Source organism: Homalodisca vitripennis, chromosome 2 (assembly GCF_021130785.1).
Source record: "Homalodisca vitripennis isolate AUS2020 chromosome 2, UT_GWSS_2.1, whole genome shotgun sequence".
NCBI lineage: Eukaryota > Metazoa > Arthropoda > Insecta > Hemiptera > Cicadellidae > Homalodisca > Homalodisca vitripennis.
In genome coordinates this window covers 150,326,641-150,349,221 of record NC_060208.1, presented here as the reverse complement: position 1 = coordinate 150,349,221, position 22,581 = coordinate 150,326,641, and the positions used below count along the sequence as shown (strand labels likewise).

Here is a 22,581-nt window from a genome sequence, read left to right as displayed (position 1 = left end):
AGAGAAATGATTCAACCAATAATGAAATTATGGAGCAAATGCCCATTATGTGAACTATTTGAGTTGGTAAGATTTATATATGTTCTAAACAAGAGTCATAAGTCAACTTTAAACAATTTTTATCAGTTATGCAAGAAATGCTAACCAAATGAAAAATATCTAAACCGTTATTCTTATCACTCTGAAATCACTGTTATAATCTGAATTTATCTGGCATTTCTATCTTAAAGGTTAAGGTTAGTTTTGTTTATGTGAAAGTTGGACAGAAACATTCAGACACATGTGTCTAATATTTATAACTCTATATTTGTGTTTATAAGTATGTGAAGATGAAAATTATTCTGCAAACAAGTGCTTAAGAGCTTATCTGGTTTTAGTCTGTCTCTATGCCCCTACTATTTGGTCTCACTACATATTATGTCTACACGAGTATGAAGCTTTATAATTTATTTTGATTTTTTAGTGATTTAAACAATCAGTAATGTTAGCAGTTATAAATATTTAGGAACTTTACTTTTTAAAATGAAAATATATATTAAAATTGTAATAAGTGAACTTAAGTGAGTGTAACTCAAGAAGCGAATTGTTCATTTCTTGACTCTACATATAAAAATAAATGAATAATAGAAAAGCCATTAAACATAGTTTGAATTTTATAATGTGTAAACTAATATTTGGAGATGTTTCATATACCTACAGTTTAAATTAAAATATATTTTCTATTTCTGGGTCATAGTGATTTTGAATGAAGAAGTTGGAGTTTAAACTGTAAAACTTCATAAAGTAGTAAGTGAATTTGTTTATGTTGCAGTCCTAAAGTTGAAGGGGCAAGTGATGTCTGTGATGTACCGCTTCAGGGCGAAAAGTCGAGAATGGGTCTGGCTGCGTACTTCTGCTTTCGCCTTCCTCAACCCGTACCATGACGAGATAGAATATATTGTGTGCACCAACACTACTGCCAAGTGAGTATCAAATGTAAAGAGAGTGCACTCGCAAAAATCCACATCTTATTTGTGTTTATTGTGTAAATGGTCAAAGAAACAATAGCAGCAATTATCAATTAGCATTGATTTGAGTTTATTTTCTTCCTAGCTCATAAATCTACTTATAATGTAGTTTTCAGATATGTTTATGAAAACTTGCAGTGTCATATATTAATAATCTTCTCAATCTTCTAAACAAACACAATTTCAGTAAGATGTGATATTTTATACATGATTACCCTGTTATTTCTCCCTCCCATGTATAAAGTCTGTTTTACGTTTCCCCCAAAAAATGGGCTCCATATCCATGGCTGAAGGACTTGTTTGTTCCAAACAATGTGATGACTGCTGTGCTAGCAGCAAGATCTTCCTCCTTAGGATTTCTGGGAATGTTGACCAAGATGGAGACTCTTTATGTCATAAACCAAACTGAAAAAGACAACTATAAATGATTTTTATTAAACTACTTGAAGTATATTTAGCGTAATTTGTTACATGCCTTCTTTTGCCCACAAAAAAGTTTGTTGCAAATTTAATACCATACACTAAGTATTACATCAAACCTTCTCTTGTCTTTGTAAAGGAAGGTATTGTCCAAAACCTAAAATCTTATATGGGTTAAGAACTAAATCATATCCGTTACCTTTTAGTTTCATAATATGATGGATTATTATTATTATATTTGAGTTAAGACCATAACTAAATAGATATTCAGTAGTTCCAAATTATTTGAGTGGAGAAAATGTAAAACTGAAAAATTTAACAAACAAAATTACATCAAACAGTCAGGTTTATCATTTACATACTCTTGTTATCTATATTGTATCAATCAAAGTAATAGTGTAGAGGGTGGGAGGGGATCGGGGGGCAGATTATAAAATGGGATTCAAGAAAATATGCAGTTTACTTGCAAAAATTATGGACATATATTTGTATTACTTATAGAATATATTTTTTATCTATATGTTTAAATTTCAACAAATTTCAAACCAGCCATAGCTATGATAAAAAAATATTAGGGTGTAAACATATATATTTTGTATAGGACATATTTAGTAAAGAAATTACAAGACAAACAAAAATTAGCGATCGTCTGTTTGTTTATCGTAGAGCAGGAGACACATGGCAATGCACAAACATGTACATAAGAAATAGAAATAACTAACCAAATACCATATAATTAACAAGACTAAAATAATTTGTTAATTTGATTTTGTATGTATGATTTTTCGCACACAAAAGACATTTTAGTAATTTGAGTACTACTGTTCAGCTATCAGCCAAGAATATATTGAAGCCTTTCTATTTTATGTCTAGTAATAGATTCAAAATTCAGATTGAAAAGTAGAGAATAAAATAGTATTTTCTATTCAGCAATGAGGATTTCAATTACTGTCTAAACTTAGCCGTGTCAGTCTTTGACTTAAGAGATGGCGTAAGTCATTGTAGAGCTTGATATATTGTAAATTACATGTATTTAAAAGTAATTTGTGGTTTAAAACAGTCAAATGGTCAGTTTGCATAGGACATAAAACTAATTTTGGAAAATATGATAAATTTTGTTTAAGTGTTAGAGCTTATAAAATGTACAAAACTTGGTTTGCTTCTAAAACTTTAAAAAAGTATATAGTATAAGTTTAAGGTTTAATTAAGTCACGAATGTAGAACATTACAGTTAAGGTATTAGTTTAGATGACCAATTAAATTGGAAAATCACATAAAAAGGTGTGCAATAAGAATATAAGAGGAATAATTTGAAAACAGTCATCTTTGTTATGAATCTTCTGCAAAATAAGAATTATTTCTGGGGATGACGTTTGGGTCACTGCAAGCCCTGTCTATGGTGAATAGAATCCTTGTTGTATAGGAAGATAATATTGATACACACTTAAACAAATTTAAGAACATAATGCATTTAGGGTACTGTAACAACAATAAATATTTTTAAATCTGTAATAAATAATTTATTACTGATAATGTAATTGTTTACAGGTCACTACACTCTGCTGGGGACCCATCTGGAGAAGCTGAACAGATCCCCTACCAGCCTGGCATCGATTACAGTCTTCAGCGCAGAGATGTTTACTCTCACATCCCACAGCATATACACGGTAATTGTATGTATTGGTGTCAATATATTGTCATTGATTATTCTACCCTAGTAAAGTTAGGTTTGATAGTAATACATCACTTTTTAGTTAGTATCCATTTTCAATCGTGAAAGATTAATTTTTAGACAATCTGAGAATCTGGCCATGAATAGATCAAATTTTACTAAAGCACTATTTAATAGTTAAAAGTACCATAAACTAACCAATGTTAATTTTAACTAAGTTGTATATTGTTAAAATGCATGGACATTTTTGTTTAGTTAGAGGGGTTATTGGTTAGAAACATTACATTTGTAAAGTTTGCTGTAGTTATAATAGATTGAGTTATGAAAATTTAACCAAATATTTGTTACTTGGTACCAAAACCATTCCTAGCCATATAAAACAAGCACTTACTTTTGTATAATAAATATTTTACCAAAATTAGAAGTCTAGAAGAGAGGTCCATTGAGCCATGTATTACCTTACTTGGAATCTCCATCCAAATAGTTAAAGGAAAGAGTCGATTTTGTGTAGGAGCTACTACACACTTTGTTAATTTTATCAGTTATGTCAGGCTACTTTCCTACAGCTTGGAAGCGGGGTGTCATTACACCCATACCCAAAATTTAAAAACCCTCTCTTGGTATCCCACTATCAATTTTATATATATATATATATATATATATATATATATATATCAATTTTACTGCACTTCTTCAGTATTTTCAAGAATGTGGTGGTCGATCAGCTCATAGTCTTTATTAAAGCTGTTTAGCAAAATGATGACTTTTATTTGTTGTTGCTAGCTAAATTACAATTTAAAAGTTAGGTGATATGGTTATGAAATGCATTTGTTTAAAAGAATGGACAAAGGTAATGAAAATAAAAGAATGTTACTCTAATGTACGTTCAAAAGCTGTGGGTGTCCCTCGAGGTTCATGTTTGGATCCAATTATATTAATTTTATTCACTATTAATCTTGAAAATGATCTGTCATTGTGTTCTCTTTACTCGCATGCAGAAGATATTCAACATCTTTTGACGCACTCTTCTTCGGGCATCAATATAGCTGTGTATTGTTTTAATGATGACTTGCACAAGACAAAAAGTTGATTATATGGGCATGGGCCTAGATTGAATAATTGTTTTGTATTGCATTTTTCCTCTATATATAATGAGGAGGTAGTGAACTCAGGTTGTCTCTTTTTACCACTGTACCATGCACTTCCTTTTCACTTTTTACCATGGTTCCTGATTTATTTTTATCAGGTTTTTGCACCCTCTGTGTATGATTAGGACAGATTTCCATTGAATGTCACAAGATATAGTGAAGTTTAAAATGTCCAGACAATGATTAAAAGCTGGCTCCTGTAAGCCTCCTCAGATATTTGATCATGTATACCACAATTTGAGTTAGTAAATGCAAAGTCCCTGTTCTATACAATCCACAAGTATATATGTCCTATAAAATGTTAATTCCAACTGTGGTAAAATTACTGGATTTATGAGATGTTTGTTCATGATGTGGTTAGTGGTTTCAACCTTCTTACATTTGTGAACAAATTACCACTTGAAGACTTTAACTGCAGCTCTATATTGAGTGATCTTGAGTAGTTTTAACATGCAGCACTCACTATTGCGTGAGCAACAATTAACGTGTTAAAGAGAATTACCCACTTTCACATAAATGATTATGTTTGTAATCATACATATCTTATAAGAAAAGTGGTAATTCACTTTAAACAGATATTCAGTAATTATTTTTAGTGATAGAACAATAAATTTGTTTCATCCATATTATACTTTACATGTAACAAGTAAAAGGTGTATGCAGCTAGGAAGCAAACCATAATATGTATATCAGCTATGACACAACGGCTAGTCCTGTTAGTTACATCAGTTCTCTACATCCCTATTATATATTTTACCGTGTGACAGGTAACCAGGGAGGGCGGCCAGGAAGCAACCAGAATGTGTACAGCAGCTATGAGGCTAGGGCTAGACCCATCAGTTCTCTGCATCCCTATTATACATTCCACCATGTGACAGGTAACCAGGGAGGGCGGCCAGGAAGCAACCAGAATGTGTACAGCAGCTTTGAGGCTACGGCTAGCCCCATCAGTTCTCTGCATCCCTATTATACATTCCACCATGTGACAGGTAACCAGGGAGGGCGGCCAGGAAGCAACCAGAATGTGTACAGCAGCTATGAGGCTAGGGCTAGACCCATCAGTTCTCTGCATCCCTATTATACATTCCACCATGTGACAGGTAACCAGGGAGGGCGGCCAGGAAGCAACCAGAATGTGTACAGCAGCTATGAGGCTAGGGCTAGTTCCCATCAGTTCTCTGCATCCCTATTATACATTCCACCATGTTTGACAGGTAACCAGGGAGGGCGGCCAGGAAGCAACCAGAATGTGTACAGCAGCTATGAGGCTAGGGCTAGACCCATCAGTTCTCTGCATCCCTATTATACATTCCACCATGTGACAGGTAACCAGGGAGGGCGGCCAGGAAGCAACCAGAATGTGTACAGCAGCTTTGAGGCTACGGCTAGACCCATCAGTTCTCTGCATCCCTATTATACATTCCACCATGTGACAGGTAACCAGGGGGGGCGGCCAGGAAGCAACCAGAATGTGTACAGCAGCTTTGAGGCTACGGCTAGCCCATCAGTTCTCTGCATCCCTATTATACATTCCACCATGTGACAGGTAACCAGGGAGGGCGGCCAGGAAGCAACCAGAATGTGTACAGCAGCTTTGAGGCTACGGGCTAGACCCATCAGTTCTCTGCATCCCTATTATACATTCCACCATGTGACAGGTAACCAGGGGGGCGGCCAGGAAGCAACCAGAATGTGTACAGCAGCTTTGAGGCTACGGCTAGACCCATCAGTTCTCTGCATCCCTATTATACATTCCACCGTTTGACAGGTAACCAGGGGGGGCGGCCAGGAAGCAACCAGAATGTGTACAGCAGCTTTGAGGCTACGGCTAGCCCCATCAGTTCTCTGCATCCCTATTATACATTCCACCATGTGACAGGTAACCAGGGAGGGCGGCCAGGAAGCAACCAGAATGTGTACAGCAGCTACGAGGCAACAGCTAGCCCCATCAGCTATAACTCACCGGGCCAGGGCTCAGTGCTAAGTCGTATCTCCAAGACCACAACCAGCCCACCTACAACTCAGTCTGCCTGGACCACCCTGCGACAGGTAGAACATTGCCGGACATTTGTTTTTTAGTTGTATTTTGTTTCTGATTGATATAAACTGTTTCAAACAACTGATACAAACTCCAGGTTATTTAACCGGAATAATTACAAATCTGTACTATGAATAAGTAAGTAAGTCATGATACCCAAAAGTACATAATTTATTTATTTTTGTCTCCAGGCCACAAAATATCTTAATATTTTATCATGAGGTAAACAAAAAATAATTCACATGAAACATATTTTCTGTACAAAAAATATTTGAAATAAAAACTTATGTTTCTACACTTTTATGTTTTTATCCATTACTGGATGAGGAAAAGATATATTTTACTTTTATGTCAGGTTGAAAAACTCTGAAGTTATTAGGATTAGCTAGAGACCCAACAAATTTAGTTTATATTAACTGTATAAAATTTTTTAGAAGTCTGCATAATAATATTTGTCCAAGCGGTTTTCCTGAAAGTGTTGTCAAATCAATTTTTGTTCAAGAATATTCAAGAGATAAGGTGATTTATTTATACAGTAAAATAAATAATATTACCTCACTGATCTTAATAGCAAATGAGCTTTCAGCTATATGTAAATTTTTATTCCTTAGTTCACAGGAAATAACAAGTATCAAGCACTAAATCCAATGTTCATTGTGACCATCTGGTTGGTTCACACTTCCGAACACTTCTTATCACTAAATTAATTCAGAAATTAAACTCATAGTTTAATTTCGGTTATAAATCCCACATATCTCTTATATATTTTCCAAATTGAAAAAAGAGGAAGAATTTTTAGAATCTAACCTAGACTCTAAATTTTAGTACAACTTATCAAGCAGTTTTGTTTTTTTCTGAGCTTAAAAATTAAATGGCCTGCATATCTACTGTGTAACACTTTTACCATATTGAGTAGTCCAATTTCAAAACTTGTTACATGCACCAAAGAAATTTTTCTAAAAATTGATAAGATACAGGAACAGTACAGATTTTGTTAATCAACTGAGGTTTATCATAGGTCTAGGTCTAAAAAATAAACTGAACAATCAAATGACAGAACTATGCGTACCTCATTTTTTTTTATCTTTAGATCTTTTCCATTCTGTAACATTCTTCCTTTTCTTACGACCATTTCCCACTTCTACTGTTAAGACATTCATTGTTTGTTCAAATAAACAGCCTCAAAGAACAAAAGACAAACTTAGGTTATTTTTCAATGTTTGCTTCTCAGCAAAATCAAAAGATTTCACACATGTTTTTTTTTGTTAATGCAGGTGGAATACAGGTGTGTCAATCTCATATTAAAAACAATGCAGTTTAATAAAATACATGGCATTGACGTTATAATAAACTTATTTGTTTCATCAGTACTATACTACATTTTTCACATGAACATAACGTTGTTTGCAAAAATATTCCTAGAACAGTATTCAAGCTCCATAGAAACATAACGAGTTCTGTTACAGCTTTGAGTCAGATACGAGTTCTGCAACAGTATGCACACTGCACTAAATGGCTTTCGAAGCATTACTTGTTATTTGTGTTTGATTTTAACAGGAACGTGCTTTGCAGCCTAATTTTGCACCAAATATGCATATTAACCCAAGAACAAATTGGCGGTCATAACTCAAAATAAAAAAAAGTTTTGAAACTGAACTACTCATTATGTTTAATGTATAAGGTTGTGTGAATAAATAAAAGCTTGTAAAAACAATATAAGGGATTATTACTATATTAATGATATTTTTAGAAAACACAATTTTTTGCTTCAATTCTTAGTACCATATAAGGATCGAGTACCCATGTCCTGTAACTAATTATTCAAATGCAGTTCAATAACATTGTTTCTTATAGATTAATGAGAAATAAATGAACTGAAGCATTCACAATATGAAAGTATAAATAAATATTTTGGACAATTGTTTTTGAAATACAATTCTTATTTTGTATTTATATAATTTCCACTTTTTATGTGGCTTATCATTGTAAATACACCAGAGGTGTGTTTACCTATCGTGCAATTATCTATAGCTAATTTTTTTATAAGTTACATATAAAAATTAAATTTTTTTAAATCTAGTCATTATTGGTATTAATCTCAATTTGTCTTAAATCAGTAAAACCTTTTATGAATTGTTTCATATATTCCTACAGCATATAAATCATACTGTCTAACTACAAAAATGTCATCCGTGAGTGTTACGGTAGTGAAATAAAGATAAGTGAATGCCAGACTTCATTAGCTGTAGCAATGTTTCCCTGCATGTACTGGTATAGTATGTTATATACAGCTTACTATTATCCTTATAGCTTGGTTTCCGTTGGGGGTTGATTACGTTCTAAGACTATGCAGAACACTGAAACTTGCTGTAGTGTAGTAGGCAAGTACGTGTGTGATTATGATGCTGCTCAGTTCCTATATATATCAATGCCAACTAATAGGAAGTAAGTTTTAATTGGGGTCTACCTAATCTGAATTCTCAATTACCCTAAATACGTTTGGTACCATCAACTGTGTATAATTACGTCTATAGTGTAATAATAAATTTGCTTATTTTCATCATTATGATGGTTATGAAATATTCAGTCCAAAATCAAAATTGAGTTATTGGGCTAGAAATATGTTTTATGAATGAAAATATGTCAGTAGTTAAATTTATATAATTTAATATGTTCTATATCGTATGTTGTGTGTAGCAGCCAGTAACTGAGGGATACCAGTACAGCCAGCTGAGCCCATCTCAGAGCCCCACAGGGCCGACATACACTCAGCTCAGTGGTGGAGCCCGTGGAGCCGCACCCGCACCATACCACACTGCTCCCGCTCCCCCTACTCCAGGTCAGTTAGAGATATATATAGCCATTGACAGCATTATACTTATATTTGATTATGTTGATGGATTCTGTTAATATTGTATGGATAGTAGGGCTCTGAAAATAAATTTTATACAAAAACTGACAAATTTTTTAAATATATATGTTTAATTTTAATGTCAAAATTTAAAAAAAGTAAGATTAAGAGCGTGTTTATATCAGATCAAAACTTTGTCCTGATTTTTTTGTCCTTAATATATAGAAATAATCTTTTTCTTGCATTTGACTTTTTAGATGTCAATAAATGATAGTTTTTTTATTGTCTTGACTTAGTCATTCATTAAAAGAATCCATTATATCGCACAATTAACACAATAATAGATTTGGATAATCTATAGAAAAACAATGACTCACAAGTAAACAGTTAAAGATGTAAGCAAAGTTTGGATGCTTTAATGACTACTTGACTTAACGAAGTGTAAGGACAAGTTACTGATAAATTCTGTTCTTTGAGTGATATACAATATTTGTCGAACATTTTCAGTTCTTGTTGGTTTGAAGATCGAAATACTATATCAATGCCAGATCTGTATCAACTATGAAAAACAGTTTTATATAATTTATTTTATTAATTATATATAGTCTTACCCTTTACTGGTCAGCAACATTTCTTTGAGTTATAAGTACCTGTTATTGATATTTTAGTTCAGATTAATAAATTAGAAACACGCAGGTAATATATTTTTGAAGCTTAATATTTTAATAGATAGTTTAGTATAGGGTGAAATTAAACATAACACTTCTACAACATTTTAGTTGATGGTTAGTCAGAGGGTTAATTATCTTGCGTAATTTCTTTTTATATTACATAGAGTAAGACTCAGACATGTCATTCTAATATAGTTTTTAGAGGATATATATTTAAAAGCTGTTTTATTTTGCATAAAAAAAGAAACCAAACAAATATGATTTTATGTTTAAATGGAACTTAATATTAAAATAATAATTAAACAATAAATTCTCTGAATAAATTTCACTAAGTCTGTTGCTCACAAAGACATTTATAAGATGTTCAGATTTATTATTCTAGTTACAAATATTAATGTATTATTCCATATCACAATGCTATATTAAGGACCCGAGAGGGTCTTGTTCACCCAAGTACTCATCAGTTAACTAATTCTTTTTATTGTTCTTAATTAGGCATGACTTTGCAATAGTTTGACATATTATAATAAATCTTTAAGAATTTGAATCTTTGTAAATTACAGTCTTCTCCAGTTTTTGTAATAAATCAATCACTTAAGAATATTTATTGGAGTTTTATTTATTTGTATTATATTTTTATATTTGTGACCAGGTATGTGGTCGTGGCAAGGTGCCAACCAGACATCAGAGTCTGGACCAGGTTCTAGTGGGTCGGGGGGCGGTGGGCCCAACTCAGCAGGTCCGCCAGGTAACCCGCCTCAGCCCCACGAGTTGTCTGATATGATGATGCAGATGTTGGACCAGGGTGCCGCCACTTCCTTCGAGGATCTCAACATGTTCAACACTTCCTTTGAGTGAACCATGCCACTTTAGCACTTTGACTTGTACAGTTTAGACTTTTCTCCAATTTGAATGTTGCAATGTTCGCACGCTGTGAAACGTTTCTCATATCAGAAGCATGTTGAACGAGGACGCGTTTTGATACCGAACGTATCAAGTGGCGGGAATACCAGTGATACGACTGTCGTTTTTTGATACTTTATTAGTTGCTGTTCTAGTGTAATTCTAGCGTATAGGACGACCTTGTCTGTCACCGTCTACAGTTAATGTTAATTTTAGTTTTCTATTAAGATGATATTTTGTAAATCTGTTGTCAGTGTGTGAGCTATAATTTTGTATAATAACTGTCATCCAGCAAGTAAGTAGGTTTAGGAATAGAGTTATTTTTCGATTTGTCAGTGCCAGCGTTATTTATCGACTCGCCTATATCGCACAATATTGGCTTGTAGCTGAACCTAGATAAATATTTATGTAGTAACCTTTCAGATGTTAAAAGAACAGTCACAAAAATTTATGTTTTCAAATCGCAATAATATTTTTTGGTAATTGTAAGAAATCAAGAATACTGAAGATACATAACAATCAGTTGTTAAAACTTAACAATTTTAGATGATCACTGTAAATTTGTTTGCATTGTGTATTTTATTATTTATATTTTTGTACCAATATTTTGGCTTTAGTATCAGTTAGTTGCTATGTGATTTTGGCTAGTGGCTTACAATTTTGCAGATTTGAGAATACTAAATGAGTTTTAAACATTTCTTTACAGAGCTATCTATGGTGCATTTTGGATTTTTATCAAGAGAGTTAATTTTAGAAGTAAACGTAAATATTAGGTATGTATTGATAAAATACCTATTTAATGTATTGGTTTTCTTGTGAAAAAATCTACTGTGATTTTATCACAAATTGAATGCACAGAAAACTCATTTAACTAGAGTAACTGACTGTTTCCATAGCATTTTCAATATTGTTGTCAAATTGCAATATTATTTTAGTTTGGCTTTTATGCATAGAACAAAATAAAATTTGATTGGTGCTTGAAATGATGTAATATCTGTGATCTATACAGTGAAATTTAGTTTGGAAAATGTATGTATTAAAATTTACATCTTAACTCTACACTGTGTTATGCCAGTTCAGAATTGTTATTTTTCAGTATGCAATATCTAAGTGGTATTTTATAGTACGAAGTAAAGTATTATATTTTGTAAATTTTAAATTATTCGTACAGCTTTTAAAATCACAGTATGTTGGGAATCCTGTAATTTATTTTGTTTAAGTTAACAAATCTAAAAAAAATCTTAAAGGAGAATAAATTTCCTTTACTATTTTGACCTTCTGATGTCATTATAGGTCCATAATTAGTTGCAACATTGTTGTGCGATTGGGTTCATTGTAAAATGTCTTATTTATGTATAATGTATTGTAACTGATGGTTTTATTTTTCATACAGTTTAATTGTGAATATGTACACTGTTGTTTTTATTTCCTTAATACACCTTCCTTAAAATAAACAGCTATATATATATATGCATACATACTTATATAATAAAAAACATTTGCTGTACACATTTTACAACTTATAATGTCAACACTTTCCTTTTGATTATTTCCAACACCACACTATGTTGATTTTTGCAAAGTTTTAATTGTAAAAGAATTATCCATCTCCTGGTTTGGAATTCAACTCTGTCATAATTAAAGCAGATAAAATCATAATTTTTAAGATAGTATAAATGACTAATGGAGTACATATTTTCAAGAAGTGCTTGATTCTTTATTGCTTTATTTTTCTTATGTACATAATTAATAAACACTATTATAGGTTATTTTATAAGATTTTGGATAAATTAATACAAAACCCAATTTTTAAGTAAACTGACTCCTGATCAAAACCCTCTCAGATATTCAGAATACATTACTAACAAACCAAAATACATCTTTAACATTTCACACACCTAACTAGTGAAGAATATAAGACAGTTATGTTTAATAAAGTACAGACTTATTGTACCTCAAAATTGAGATGTATAAGGTTAAACAGACCTCTAATTAAACTTCACCTCGGACGGTATGACAGACCAATTAATTTACTCCCCAATTGGTAAAACATTCTGGAGTCGGAAAAATTGAAGGAAATCCTCAGTTATGGAACCTTGCCAGTAAGCTCACAAAATGCACTATACCAAGTACCAACGAAGAAGTCTTTTGGGTAATACTCAATTGTAGAGGAGCGTATGGTTGTCGCATTGAACAGATGGTGAATACTGTCAAAATCTATTGAAAACCCATTAATGCGGGCACAATGTTAATACATATTAGAACATAAGGACTGAGTAATCAACTGTGATGTTTTGGCAGCACACTAAAATCAGTGTGTTTTGATCGTTATATTTTTAATTTGTTCAGTAATAATGAATCTAGGATAAAATCAATTCAATATCTTATACTAACTATTATTATCTAAATTTTTCGATTCATTCAGGAATATTGACACATTCCTTAGTTAATGTGTCTTAGTTACTAATTTTTTGTATTGTATCAGAATATTTCATTTGAAACCGCTCATAATATAAAAGTAAATAAATAATGATAATAAATATATGTAATCGATCAATGATTTAAATCCAGATACAGGAAAGATTACCATCCAAATGAAGGGGAAATGGCTTCTTCAATGTTTATACCTTTAAAATTACAAATTCTCAATCTATTAGTTATCAATGCAAGTTAGGCGCTGCCCAATAATGATGATGAGAAACGAAATATATGCTTAAAAATATTACCTTCAGGTAAGAGAATGAAAATTCCAGAAGATCTGATTAGAATGCCTCTAGCAATTAGGGTAGCATCTTCGGTGCTACCTTAGCATACGCTGCCAATAATATTTTTATACGCCTAATGTTTAATTTTGAGAATATAATTTAAAACATGGGATCGATTTGGTGTTGAGAATTTTAGTTTAAAAAGTATAAACACTAAAAGTCATTCTTCCCGTATTTTGATGACCATTCTTTCCTGGTTTAAGATACATAAAAAAGAGAAAACTTTTCACTAAAATAAAAAAAATATATATTTATCTTAAAGTTGTGCATAAAATTTACTAAAAAGGAATTCTTTTGATCGGCATCTAGTCGGTAAACTTAATAACTTTGAAAATCCTGTTTATAGTATGTATTTCCTGTGACATATGGGTATTACAAAGTACAAACACTCATTGAACACACATAAAACACCCTTTTTAATTCAGTATGTAAGATTTGAGTATTAAATATTCACGTAAAGATTTGTACTTTTTGTCATATACCTTTCTTTCTTTGATTGTCCTCAAACATTCACAATATCCAAGAACACATTTGTTTTGCTAATTCGCTTTTAAGAACTGATTAAATTTCAATCCTCGAAATGTAATTTTTAAGCATCAGTTTTCAATATAACCGTAGGTATAATTTCCCTACACTCAATTTTCTCTTTTAATGATATACAGTAGAGGTTGAGTTTAGCCAGTACATTTCACTTTCAATTATTACAGAATATATTAAATGTTGCAGATATTTATTTAAGTACTAGTATATATTTGTATCAAGAATGTATTTCTGAAGATTATAAATTATACTTTGTTCTAGCACAATAAATATGTAATATATCCAGAAAATATATACAACAGGATTTAGTTATTGCAACAGTCAGTATAAAAGAGAGTTATTGACTTTTCCACATTTTTGTAAAAACACATGCTTAAACAAATGAATTTTAAAAAGTTGTTTTTAATGTGTTTTTATTTACAATAAGTAAAGAAATTGATTTGTTTTATATTTTTTCTGTCATATTATATAACCATTAACACTAGATAGTTTAATTGTAATCCACCTTCATTATCTCATGAAGAGGCTTGTATGAGAGAAGTCATACTCTTTGTTAACGCAAGCTACATACAAATTTAACTTTGTCCTACCTGCACACACATGTACTCGGGAACTATTTGTTGCTCAATAATTCTAACTTGTAGTTTTATTGTATGTTGTCCTTTCATCATGCACTATTTTCAAAATATGTATTGAAAATAACAGCAATTTAACAACAATAACAACAACACAAAGAACAATAAAACAAATTGATAAGTTTTGATTGCCTCATCCTGTATAATACATGATACTTATATATTGCCTCAAATACTCTAACACAATTTTATGAGTCTTCTAAGATTCAGAGTTGAGGTTTATACTGAACAAATAAAGTTCCAAGAAGAGACTACATTATATAACAAGACTTTGGACAAGAAAACAATTAGTACTTGTAGGTTAGGATTACGGTTACTCACGTAATAGAATATAGCAGAAAAGTTGGTTTAAGTTGTGTAAAGCAGCATGCCTGAGTTATTTTTGTGGTTCTTATCATTTGAATGTTATAGTAAGTATGATATAACTAATAATTTTTTACTTTTTCAATCACAACAAATAACCTTTCTAATGTGTTACTAATTGCCCCTGTGTTAGTAGATGCCCTTGACAAAGCCCTTATTGCCAATCGCAATGAATAAATAATATGTTTGCCCCGTCTGCATTATTCCAATTCTACATGAAGATAAAAGCATTCAATGCGAGGGCAAATGCCAAAGATTTTTCCATGCCATGGAATGTGCCAAATTGTCCAACACTGAATATTCAAGATTAGCTAACCCCCGAACCAACGAGAATCTCAAATGGATCTGCAGGCGAGCTGACTGTAATGGCACCAACCAACTGGAAAGTTTTATACTAAGCACTATAAGCAAAAAACTGGACTCCCTTGCTACAAAATTGGATTTAATTTCTATTTCTAACAAAATTTCTGAGCTTTCCGCCGAGGTTGCAAGGGTTCATCAGTCATTTTCCCAAATTGAGCCTCGATTATCTGTTGTGGAACAGGACGTTGCACACTTAAATCTGATCTAGAGGATATCAAGGGTTCTAAAAATTGCTCAACTGATGATATATATTCTGAAATTATGGACCGCTCTTCAAGACAGTCCAATGTTATAATCCATAATATTCCAGAAAGCATGGCCACACTGCCAAACAAGAAGGGCCATGATCGTGAACTCTTGCTAAAAATCTTTGATTCAGTTGATATGCAAGGTAATGATCTACAATTCTTCCGACTTGGCAAAACTCGTAAGGACGACAAACCTCGCCCTATCAAGATAATACTTCCTAGCCCCCATTTGGCTATTGATTTCTTTAAGAAGTTTTCTCAGGTCAATCCCGCAACTATCGACCCAGCTTTGTCTAATATCAGTGTTTCCCATGATCGAACACTGCAGGAGCATAACCACTTGAATAAGCTGTGTAAATCTCTGGAGGATCGAATTCAGAAGGGCGAGACTGATCTCACTATTAAGTTTGTTAACGGTACACCCAAAATTGTACAAAAGCCAAAAAACTGAGAAACCAAAACAGCATAACCAATCTACAGCTACTTTATCAAAATTTAAATGGTATTAGAACAAAACTTGTTGAATTACAACAATCCATAGCCTCATGCATACATGACATAATCATTCTTACGGAAACTAACTTAACCCCTACCATCTTAACAAGTGAACTTGGCTTCCTCAATTATAATGTGTATAGGAAGGACAGAGATTTCTGCAGACTGGACCTCACCTGCTTCTTCATTAAACTCCACATCCGCCCAAATAGTTATCAGTATGTCTGAAATGTTTTCTCTTCAACAGATCAACAATGTTAGAAACTCAAGAGGAGCAATTCTGGATCTTGTATTATCTTCCATGCCCTGTTCTGTATCTCGTGAACTCGATGGATTACTAACTGAAGACGTCCACCACCCTTCTCTTAATGTAACTCTACCTTATTCTGCCAAGTATTCTTTTTCCTCATATAGTCAGCAAAACTTAAAACGATGTAATCTTCAGAATGTTCGCAGGGATTTAGCAGAGATGAACCTGGATTTGCTTATTTCCAACACGGACTTAAATGATTCTTTTGAATCTCTTTGCGTAGGTGTTGGCAGCTGCATTATTAATAACTCGCCACTTAAGCGTTTTGGGAATTCTTCTTTTCCCAAATGGTACACCTTTGAACTGATGTCACTTACCATACTGAAGAAAACGTTACATAGGGAATACAAAGAAACACTAAACCCTATTACTTACCATAAATTCTCTAAAGTTCGGAGGGACTGCAAACAACTGTCAAGATTTTGTTTCTCCCAGTACATTACACACGTGCAGGACACACTGCGCTCAAACCCTAAGGCTTTCTGGAGTTTTGTGAAGAATATGACCAACAGTGCAGAAGCTTCTCCGTCTGCTATGTCTTATCCTCAAATCCTATGTAAATCCTCAACGGATGGCAATACTATAGCTGATATGTTTGCAGACAATTTCTCTTCTGTTTTTGTTCAAGACGATGTCCCCCTACCTTCATTTGACTTTTATTCCGTCAATGTCTTCTCTTCATGCTCAGTCGCTCTTGGCGAAGTTCATAGTGCTCTTCTCAGCCTTGATGTAACCAAAGGGCCTGGACCTGATTCCATCACTCCAGCTGCTGCTAAATATTGTGCTGATCTGCTATCACCACCACTAACTACACTGTTTAATCGATCTCTTAGTACTGGCATTTTTCCCAGAGCCCTAAAGAGGAGCCATATTGTACCAATCTACAAGAAAGGGCTAAAAGAATCAGTCACAAACTATCGTCCTATTGCAATATTATCCGTCTTTGCAAAGGTATTTGAGAAACTTGTCCTCAACCTTATTCAATTCAAAATAAAAGCTCACCTCAACATTCACCAGCACGGCTTCACATCTGGCAGATCTCCTGTGACAAACCTTGTCCTATTTCAGGATTACATAATTGACGCACTAACGCTCAGGCAACAAGTTGATACTATAGAGCTGGATTTCACCAAGGCGTTTGATCGAGTGTCCCACACCATTCTAATAAGGAAGCTGGAAGCATATGGGTTCAAAGGAACCTTTCTCCGTTGGCTTGAGAGTTACCTTCAACACAGAATCCTTCAAGTGCGATACAGATCTCACATCTCAAAAGAATTTGTTGCTACGTCTGGTGTACCTCAGGGTTCTCACCTAGGCCCTTCATTATTTAACCTACTGTATACATAAATGATGTCACATCTCGTCTTCGCTGCAAACATCTTCTCTTTGCAGATGATTTGAAGCTTTACATGAAGATTTGCACCGCTGAAGATGCTGTACTCCTTCAGAACGATCTCACACAAGTAGATGTATGGTCTCAAGCTAACTCAATGACTGTCAACTTTAACAAGTCCAGCTGCATCACTTTCAACCGCAATAAGTCTCCAGTCTTACACACCTACTCAATCAGAGGTCATGCACTTCATAGAAGCTTATCTGTCAAGGATCTTGGTGTGACTTTATCATCTAATCTATCTTGGGAACTTCACATCAGAAATATATGCAATATGGCTGCTCGCAACTTGGGCTTGATACTGAGACTCACCAAGCCCTTTAACGACATTCACTCATTGAAGATTTTGTACTATGCACATGTCAGACCCCATCTCGAGTACTGCAGCGTCGTTTGGTCACCGCACCAACACTACCTTGTGGATGATATTGAGAAGATACAGAGACGTTTCTTGCGACTTGTTGGGGTTCTTGTTGATTATAGATACACAGAGGTCCCCATACAAGATATTGCTACTTTCCTGAACATACCATCACTCAGTTCTAGACACTGTATTCAGGATGTGATGTTTCTCTACCGTTTGATCAACGCTGAGTTGGACTGCCCTGACCTTCTAGAAAAAATCAACTTCAAGGCATCATTTGGAACCAGAGCCATGAATTCTTTCACCAAGGTCGCAGCTTCCTCCTCTTATGCAGCAAATGGCCCAATGCTGAGGATTCAGCGGCTAGGGAACAACATTCCATCCACCCTCGACATCTTTATCGCATCCAAATCTGCAATCAAAAGCCAGCTTGCATCACTGTAGCTGTTATTATTAATGGCTCCTCTCTACACCTACCCTGCCTGTGTTGTGTCTCAGTCTTTTATTTTATTATTGTTTTTCAAAACTGTTACCTACGTAATAGTTCATTTCTTGTTTTGCATCGTTCTTGTTAAGCATCTTTCTTTGTTATTGTTATAATATTTATCTATTTATTGTTACACATTACATTACAGTACTTACTTGTTGAAATGGTTATGCCGTTGAAATAATAAAAATATAAATATAAAAATAACAATTTTACAGCAATTTAACTGTATTCAATAACAGTTGAATTTAACAATCACATGCTGTTCTCAACGACTTCTGTCAAAATGTAAGAATGTTGATGGGTCACATGTGACTACTCAGGCTTGGTTGGTATTGATTGTGCGTCAAAGCTAAGAAGCAACTTGGTGACACCGCGGGATGATTATGGCTGGTTCAAGAAGTGGTCATGTACAAGCTCCATCCGACGGACTTCATCTATGGCGCTCATTGTAGTCCTGTATGCTTAACAACACTTATAGACTAATAATAGTGTTTAAAAAAGAATTAATTGATAAAAAAAGACTATGGTTACCACACCCCACTGGTAAAACTTAGTACTGAGTTCATTAAATTAAATATTGCTGTACACTTAAAGTAATAAGAATAAATAAACTGCCTCGTTATTGCAAATGCTTTCAGTTTGAGTTTTTTTCAAAACAATTTATTTCTTTTAAACTATTAACCTATTTTGACGAGATGATCTCACCAAGTTGTTTACTGTTTTCTCACGAGATATCAGTACTATTCAATCAGAACTTTATTTCTATAGTCTAAAAAGTAATGAGAACGGAATAATTTTATTTTGCAGACTGGCAATACTGTAATTAACAGATGGCTGACTCGTATAAACACACAGATTGTGTTAAGCTTACTAAACAAACAGTTTTGAGATGAAGATGTTTTAGACTTTCCTTTGAGAGTACACGGTTAATTTCTTAGTACATTTACCAATTTAATGGCAAAAAATAACAATTTTTCAATAGAAGAGATGAATTTTATTTAGAAATTGACAAAAGATTAGTAACTAACTCATAAAAGTTACAATAATATTTCCTAAGAAACTAAATATATTTGACAAAACTAAAATATTATTACATAAGTTTTGATAAAAAATAAAGCTCAGGCTGTACTAAACTCCCAAGTCTCATTAAAATCTAAACATTGTAACTAAAGTAACAGAACTTCAAGCTAAGGTCTCTATTTTAGACCAACTTAATTGGATTTAAAGTGCAGTTCATAGGCTGTGTAAACTAGTAGGCCAGTAGATTAACTAGAAACTAAAAATATAACAAGCTTTAGCTGTAAATAAATTGCCTAGACCACAAATAAAATTCGTCGTCAGTTTTGAAAAGTCTAAAGAGGTTTTTTTATTTTTATGTTTACTTGCTATTTAAGATTATACCCCAGATTAGGAATACCTGTTCTCAATTTGGGTAAATGACACTTTAGACTATTTTATTTATAACTATTTGAAATGTTATGTTAAGAGCTTTTATGAGTGCAGTACCGTAATACGGGGTGAATAGGGACAGTTTTTAAAGTTATTTAACAATATTTTAACATCCAAATGACATCTGACATAACTCACATGGTTAATAGTTGGTACTAATGTCTAGGCATCTAATCACACCCCTCTCTTTTCTCAATCAGTAACACCGATTTTTATATTTATTTTATTAATACTGTCCCTATTCACCCCAGGGTTGGGGTCAATAGGGACACCTATTTATTTTACATTAAAATGCCTATTGGGTGTTACTGTGGAGTGTATAGGGACACTTATTATGTTTTGTTTTATTCCATTTTAGTTATTAAACATGATTTGATATTCTGTTAACCATTATTTTGTAAACATATTGTCATAAATAAGGATAAATGATTTTGAAAATCGTTGCAAAGTACAAAGTTTTTATTATTTGTAAAGTAACAAAGTTTTACAGTAGGCTACTTACATTTCAATGGTTTTTAAATAGGCCTACATAAAATAATAAAATTTATGAAGACACACTTTTTACATTTGTTTTGGCCTACTTTAGGGGGTCGGATTCAAAAATATACCGTCCCCTCTGTGAGTGTGGCGGTTTTAAAACTGCCAAAACGTCATCCTTGTTAAATGGGAACTCATCAGGCACATTGGGAAAATAAAAAATATTGTCACATTTACTGGACTGCCGAAGGAATGTCCCAATAAATTCTGCATCTTCGATTACTAAAACCTTCCCAATAAAAACCTTTACCCCATTATCATACGTAAATCTCACTTTCACCCAGTCTCCTTCACTGATGCACTCCGCTAAATCTGCAGAACGCTCTTCATCGCTCTTTTCCATATCAAAACCTTCTTCATTAGAATCATAATTAGAAAATTCTTGATTGTCTGGTACATCTGCGTTTTCAGATCTTTCATTTTCTGTTTCTTCCTCGTCAGGGTCATCAAAATCTGCAAGAGTGACGCTGCGGCCAGCCGGAATGCTCAGTTTCTTTTTTCGGCCTACTGCTTGTTTTTCACTCCCATCACCATAACGCATCTCTTTCAAGAAAGTTGTTAAACTGTCATTTACACTAGTGCTGCTATTAGCCTGACTGCCATCAACATCTTCATCCTCACACAGCTCAGGGGGCAGCCGGTCCAACACACGTTTTCGGTTAAGAGGAAAAATTCCTGCCTTGTCAAAACCTGCAATGATGTCTTTCTGTAAGTTAGGCTCTAGTTTTTGTAGGGCTTTCCTCACATGAGATGGAAAATATCTCTTATCAAAGGCATTGCTATTCCTTTCATGAAATTTTGCTTCTTCCATAACATTACGCCAGCATTTTTTCATGGGACCGAACAGTGCTATATCCAGGGGCTGCGTCAAATGGGTTGAATTAGCCGGCAGAAAAACAAACTGGATGTTGTTTTGTTCACTTAGCCGAATAACAACCGGTGACAAATGTGAACTTAGTTTGTCACCTATTACAACTTTTTTCCCATTTGATCTGCGACAGTACGGGATGACAACTCTCTGAAACCAATCTAAAAATGTGTTTCCGTCAATCCAACCTGACTTGGTGCGGTTGTAAAAGCATCCTGGAGGTCCACCTTGGCACCATAAATCGTACAAGTTAGTGGCTTTATAAATTATGTAAGGAGCCAGCATTTTGCCAGAAGCAGTGGCAGCAAACATCACAGACACATTGCTCTTACTTTCGTTCATAACTCGCTCAGGGTATTTACAACCCCTTTTAAAAATTAGTTTGCGACGGCCTGGGTCATCGGACAACGCAGTCTCATCATAATTGATTATCATATCAGGAGGAACATCTGTAACAGTGTCCTTCAACTCATCAAAATAGTCATTGATTACTTTTGGAGATAATTTCGCTCTACTTCTTTTAATGTTTTGGCACATTCTTTGGGACAGAATGGCCTTGTGTCTTGATAAAAACCCATCAGCCCAGTCTGCACCAGGAAAGTTATTTTTAAGTTTTGATACATTCTTCCCTTCTCTATCCAAATGATACTTAACAAAACACCGGACATCAAATGTACTCAGAGGATAACCCCATTCACCACACTTAGATAGGCTAGCACTGATTTCTTGCTCTAACTTTGAGTCCAACGCGGTCTGTCCCCCTTTCTTTTTAAAAGTCAACTCGGGGGGTACCAGTAAGATTAAACGCCGGGGCGGCAAATCACGAATTTGACGTTACCAACGTATTCTGCTCACCCTCCTGAACAAAAAAATATATATAGTAACTATGGGGTGCAAATGACAAATAACATGATTTTAGGGGGTATATTGATAAGTGGTAAAGTTTCTAATGTTTTAATGTTCAGTTTGTGTGCTGTGTCTGGATAATCTGTTTACTTGAATATTATCTGCGGCGGGACTGATAGCAGCCTGATAGCATACCTGTTATCTG

The 22,581-nt window shown here is 33.8% G+C and overlaps 2 protein-coding genes across 10 annotated transcripts in view; both read left to right on the top strand.

Moving 5' to 3' along the window:
- LOC124354891 (aryl hydrocarbon receptor nuclear translocator homolog) overlaps positions 1-12,121 on the top strand; it is a 145,206-nt gene extending 133,085 nt beyond the window's left edge. For 5 of the 9 annotated variants that reach the window (XM_046805677.1, XM_046805676.1, XM_046805674.1 and 2 more), the window contains 5 exons: positions 812-962; positions 2,976-3,100; positions 6,127-6,296; positions 8,983-9,124; positions 10,460-12,121. In XM_046805677.1, coding sequence (XP_046661633.1) covers positions 812-962; positions 2,976-3,100; positions 6,127-6,296; positions 8,983-9,124; positions 10,460-10,665 — 794 coding nt within the window. In that variant the 3' untranslated portion in view covers positions 10,666-12,121. The remainder of the gene's footprint in view (positions 1-811; positions 963-2,975; positions 3,101-6,126; positions 6,297-8,982; positions 9,125-10,459) is intronic. The other 4 variants (XM_046805678.1, XM_046805673.1, XM_046805672.1 and 1 more) reach the window with 3 other exon arrangements.
- Positions 12,122-17,838: 5,717 nt separating this feature from the next.
- LOC124355849 lies at positions 17,839-18,630 on the top strand. Its single transcript, XM_046807003.1, has one exon. The coding sequence runs from the start codon at positions 17,839-17,841 to the stop codon at positions 18,628-18,630; it is 792 nt and encodes a 263-aa protein (XP_046662959.1).
- The last annotated feature ends 3,951 nt before the right edge of the window (positions 18,631-22,581 follow it).